We start from the raw sequence: 6215 nt of genomic DNA on the forward strand, positions 1-6215 counted from the left end.
TACCAATTGTCACTATCCAGCTCCCCTACTCTCCGGGGAGTTGGTCTCCATTTCCCCTTCACTCCTCACATTAAAAATCGGCCTTGTGCCTAATTTGCTCGGTGGGGGAGCAAATAAATACTTTCACACGGGCCAAGATCAAAGTGTAGTATCTGTTCTGATGCTTCACTTAAGTAATTGGTCCTTGGCCAATGTAGGGGAAACCCTTCATACACAATTACTATTTATTTGAACATTGCCAGAGTGCCCCCTTTTGGAGGGAGCTGGTTTTCCGACACATTAAAAAACGACCTTGTGTCTCATTTGTTTTCGTGGGGAAGCAAATAAGTACCATTTGTTTTGATGCTACACTTCATTTTTTTCTTTTTTTATTCTCGGTTAGTGAAGGAGAAATCCTTCAGGACTGAAACATTTTTTCCTTTTTCTCCACATGAAAAAAACGACCCTGGTGTTTTATTCTGCCTTCGTGGGGAGGCAAAGTAAACAAGCGTTCGGTTGGCCTTAAGGTTGAATTAATCATAGTCGTCTTTCAGGGGAAACAACTCGTGAATTGCAGACTTGAGCCGCAACACTGAGTTCCTTTCCAAACCATGATTGGTACTGTAAAGTATCTTCTACCTTTGTTGAATTTCCAAAGTATGACTTTATTACTTTGTCGTCTTCTTTGTTTACTTTTATTTATTTATTTTTTTTTTCGTCACTTTTTTTTCGGACTTCTTTTGGGTGTGTATATTAAGGATTTTATTTTGCGGAAATAATATAGAGTTTCCTAATTCTATCTTCTCGTTTCGGTAATTGGTTTAATCACCATTTTAAGAAATTATATTCTCCAATCTCTCAGACTCTATGTAATGCGAACTGAAAGATTAACTGAAAAATAAATTTTATTCAAGGTAAAAATATCAAATATATTATTTTGGTTTATATATTTTTGGACTGTTCTGGTCATTGCCACATTGTAAATGACCTTATACTCTCTCTCTCTCTCTCTCTCTCTCTCTCTCTCTCTCTCACACACACACACACACACACACACACACACACACATACATATATATATATATATATATATATATATATATATATATATATATATATATATATATATAAAGTTGTCTCGCGTTAGTAAGTTATTAAAGCAGCTTTTTACCGATAGGGACACTCACTTAAATAATTCAATTTAGAGGGATTTTATTTTTTATAGGTCGAAGTAGAGAATTCATTGTTATGCAATCTATTAATACTAAATAGATAAGGAATTATGCTGTTTTTGTGTAGCTCATAAGTAAAATTAAGCACAAAGTTATTTCGGAAATCTGATTATAAGGTGTTGATATCGTTTTTATCTTTAGTAAAAGTATTAAAATATTGTCAACGTAGCGTAAGTAAATTGGTGGTTTTTGTATGAGACTGAAGATATTGTTTTCTAAGTTACACATATAGAAGTTATTAATGTCGGTCCTAAAACAGCCCTTTTTGTACGAAGATGTTGCTATGATGATCGTAAAATGGGACTTCTGTTGTGCAAGCCAACATTAGTTTGCGTAAGGTGTTAGAGTTAATTTTAAGTGGAAATTGGTTATGATTATTATATATATTTTTAATAGTTATATCTATTGTTTCTTTTACTGAGACATTAGTGAACAGATTTTCGACATCTAAGGAAACAATAGTACCATTGTAAGGTTTCTTGTTCCTAAGATTAATTTAATTTCCTAGATTAATTTATTCTGACGATGAACCCTGAAGAATTGTAAAGTACTCGGACATATGATGAATATGGTGATTACAACAGTCAGTTCCCACCAGAAGTGAAGACTTATTCAGGAGTTGGAAAGGATCGAAAATAGAATTCATGGACAAAAAACATTTATTTTATTTAATGAAACATGCCATAGAGAATAAAGGCTGCCTATATTTAGGTAGCACTTTTTCTCTATGGCATGTTTCATTAAATAAAATAGACGTTGAGATATATATATATATATATATATATATATATATATATATATATATATATATATATATATATAAAGTGGGGTCACCAACAACTGCAATGTTTTATACTTATTTTATTATTTTAAATTTAAATTTTTCATTTTTTTTTTAAATTATTTAGGTCATTGTAATAATTTTTTAAGTCATTGAAATGATTTTTGGAAGTAGTTTTAACGCGTTCTTTAACGCATCCTCTTCGGAAAGTTTGTAATATATTCAAAATGTAAAATATTTAAAATGTTTAACATGTAGGATGTCGTTGGTGCTGACCATTTTGATGATACAAGATGTTTCCAAGAGGTTCGAAGATTTGTAAATGTTTTTAAAGGTTTTTATGAGTTTCCTCCCCTTTCCTTGTTTATTGGAGGTCAGTACATGGTCAGTTTTTTACGTTTTTCCTTTTTTTCATTTTCTTTCTATATTTTTCTTCTTACTCGCGTGGAAGTGTTGGTGCATTGGTGCGTGGTCATATAAGTGTGTCTGTGTGTGGGGGGGTGTAAGTGCCTGTATATGTATGTGTTTTCTTTGTATTGGTTTGTGGAATGCGTTTTCTCTCTTACAGTTTGGGTGGGCTTTGTCGAGAATTCGTTTCTTGGTTATCATTCAATTTTGATTTTTAGATTTTAATTTCTTTCTATTGTAATTTTCGTTTTAGTCTTAGTTTGTTGGGATATTCGTGATATTTATAATTTGATAATTACATTCGTTGACATAAAGGGGGATGTTTATGAATGAAAATAAGGTATTTTTGTGTTCCTATTTATTTGTCTCTCCACGTGGGCAGGATTAGACACAGCATTGTTTTTTAGTGTGGAGAAAAGTCTGTTCCCAAAAAGGGGTAGCACTCTGGAGAGGCACGAGAATAAGAATAAGAATTGTCTCAGTCACAAAGGATTTTTCTCCCACGGACAGTGGGTACAAGAGATTGTGCAATATCAGGACATATACTACAATGTGATTCTAGGTATTTCTTAGTGTTACTGGTCTCGTATTAAAGTAAGGTTAGTATTATCCAATGTGTTACATAAGAGATGGGGAAATTTTGTGGCTGTGTATGTGTAGCCGTTCGTGTGTGTGGCCGTGCGTGTGTGTATGTGTCGGTTCTGATTTATGTGTAAATGTATACATGTATATGTACGTGTGTGCGGATGTGTTTTGCATTTCGTTTGTTTTTGTGTGTATATTAAGCTTTGTTCAATTATTAACTATAATAAATGTTATCCATATACAATTATACCATGAAGTAAAATCATTGATAATATATAATTAAGTTATTGATACCCAAATTTAATTACAATATTTTATAAACCTATACTTTCTTAAAATTTTGCCCTTATTTACAATTTCCTTAAGTTCCTAATATATTATCTTAAAAAATAATTTATATCTTCTAATATATATATATATATATATATATATATATACACAAATCCGCAAAATTACATATACACATAGTATATGCATGCACGTATATACTTATCTAAATCAAAATTGCGAGAAAAAAAAACAAATTGTAAAATAAATCCTATCATTCAGAATCATGTATGTAAAACCCCGCATTATAGTACAGATAAAAAATCACTAATAGAAACCTTAAATTGTATTTCTCTATATTCCAACCGATATCGGCACCTAATACTACTCCTAATATTTAAGATCCATATCTCTTCTCCTTTAATCTAAGTATCATACCTTTTACAAATATAACTAAAATAAAAATAAATTTATTCTATCCATCCATACGTCAGATTAAATATAGATGTTATAAGCCTAATTTAACCTAAAAAATTTATTCGCATATTAATTTCAATATATGTCTATTACTAGAATAAAAACTTTAAAATTGCGGTTTAAAATTGCTTTTAAATTGGCTTATAAAGAAACATGAAAAATAATGATGAAGAATAAAATTTAATAAATTACAATACTTAGTAATCCATCAAAAATTTTACCGTATGAATTTTTTTAATGAAATTCTTTTATATTTGAACAATTGTTTTCACCTGCCTTGAATCGGAGTTTTTATGGTTGACTTTATCCCTATACCCCTATATATAATAAAAGAGGCGTAGGTTTTTCTCTCTGGGCCAAAATCTTGTAGGTTTACAACAACAGATGAGACATACAAATTTATTATGCTTACACTATTAGCCATTAACATTATTTAACTATAGAACAACATTTTAGACACATTATTCGTATTATAAAAACATTACATTTATTCCTAGGAGTGACATCAACATCATTGTTATGGCCTACAGAGGAAGTAGTTCCAATTTTACCCTCTATTTCATAAGTCCACTTACGACTCCATTCTTCACCGCGTGAATTTATACTTTTTCATACTTTCCTGTGTCTACGCCGTCATTAACTGGCTACTGAATTCATACACATCGCATACTCTAACCACTTTTCGTCAACAGAAAAATGATGTCTTCCTTTACGTATACACTTGATTTCGATTGGCAAAGCATTCCTTCATTCTAGATTAACGGTATCAGCCTCAAAACCGAACGCTCACTTGTATTTCACTATGGCCTCTTCCGTTTACATACATACGAACGAGAAACTTTCTGGCTTATTACTTATCGCATTAAACACACCGACAACGCATTACACATGTATTTATATATTTAAAGGGCGTTTCTGTGTGTGTTTACTATTTTTAGGCTGTTCCCCCTGATTGCGCTGTTTTGGGCGATCTGAAAAGACGTATTTCTTGTATCATAGATCCCATGGATGTACTTGTAGAGATCGATCATGTCACCACGATTTCTCCGATGCTCAAGAGTGGGCAGTCTCAGGGTTCTCAATCTTTCAGAATATGATTTGTCCTTCAGTGATGCCAGCAGCTTGGTTGCTAGGCGCTGTACATCTTCTAGATCACTGCATAAGGTCTTATGGTGCGGCTGCCAGACAGAGTAGCAATACTCCAAGATATGACGCACAAGGCTCTTGTAGAGTTGCACAAAGACTGTATTTGAAAAGAAGTCAAAAGTGCGGCGAATGATCCCGACAACTTTATTTGCTTTTGCGATGGATTTAGCTACATATTCCTTGGAACTCAGTTTGTTGTAGATGTAGACGCCTAGGTATTTCTCATGATCATGCCCTTCCAATGTTATTACTCCAAGCGAGTTGTATTTCAATGTGTATTTAGCCTCTGATCTCCTGCTCTCTAGTTTCAGGACGCTGCATTTCTGTGGTTGAAAACGAAGCAACAAGTCCTGTGACCAGTTCTGCAAGTTATCTAGGTCAGCCTGTAGGCTGTCTGTGGCTCCTGGGATGTCATTACGTGTGAACAACTTTGTGTCATCTGCAAACAGCTTCATTTCACTTTGGTAGGTCGTTTATGTAGATGACGAATAACATTGGGCCAATGACACTTCCCTGTGGTATCCCGCTCGTTACTGGTGCTGGTCTTGATTTTGCTCCGTTTACTACTACACACTGTTGCCTAGCATTTAGGAACGCTTGAATCCAGTTGAGGACTTTGCCCTGGATGCCATGTGACTCAATCTTTGTCAGGAGGCGATGGTGAGACACGGAATCGAAGGCCTTCTTGAAGTCCATGGAGACGATGTTGATACTTCCTCCTGCATCGAGAGTTTCTGTCCAGGTATCCATAACATCCAGAAGCTGAATAGTACAGAACCTCCCCTGTACGAAGCCATGTTGCTCTGTGCTAATAAGGTGGTTTTCCCTTAAATGCCTTATACCTTCTTCCCTGACGAGTTTTTCCATCACTTTACAGAGTATGCATGTGAGACTAATTGGTCTGTAGTTACTCGCTTGTAGTCGTCGGCTTCCCTTCTTGAAGACGGGGAAGACTGTTACCTTTCTCCAGTCCTGTGGTACTTGTCCCTCTAGCAGCGATTTACGGAAAAGCAGTGATACTGGGTGTGCCAAGGTATCAGCAGCCTTTGAAAGAACAAGAGGGTTGATGCCGTCTGGTTCTGCAGCCTTGTTGGTCTGTAAGTTCTTGAGTAGTTTCCGTACTTTTTCCTCAGAAATTTCGAATGTTTCTAAAGGTACGTTATACTCAGTAGGTGGTGGGTTGGGTAGCGGACGATCGTCTTCTCAGGTGAAAACGCTCTGGAAGAAATCATTTAGTATATCTGCCTTTTCTTTGTCTGATGTTGTTTTGCTTCCATCTTCCATTTTTAGGTTTCCTATTCCCGATTTCGTTGTCGTCTTGCTTTTAACGTATGATCCAA

At 34.6% G+C, this 6215-nt stretch overlaps 1 protein-coding gene across 1 annotated transcript; it reads right to left on the reverse strand.

Annotated features, from left to right (window-relative positions):
* Positions 1-5331: 5331 nt before the first annotated feature.
* LOC145240188 (uncharacterized) lies at positions 5332-5742 on the reverse strand. Its single transcript, XM_080103776.1, has one exon. It carries the CDS (start codon positions 5740-5742, stop codon positions 5332-5334), a length of 411 nt encoding a protein of 136 aa, XP_079959902.1.
* Positions 5743-6215: the final 473 nt, after the last annotated feature.

The sequence above is a fragment of the Euprymna scolopes genome, chromosome 2 (assembly GCF_053919585.1).
Source record: "Euprymna scolopes isolate OS-2025 chromosome 2, ASM5391958v1, whole genome shotgun sequence".
NCBI lineage: Eukaryota > Metazoa > Mollusca > Cephalopoda > Sepiida > Sepiolidae > Euprymna > Euprymna scolopes.

Bases quoted from the DNA above. Each gene is read 5' to 3' on its own strand.
- LOC145240188 (XM_080103776.1), bottom strand. From the start codon at position 5,742: ATGGAAAAACTCGTCAGGGAAGAAGGTATAAGGCATTTAAGGGAAAAC.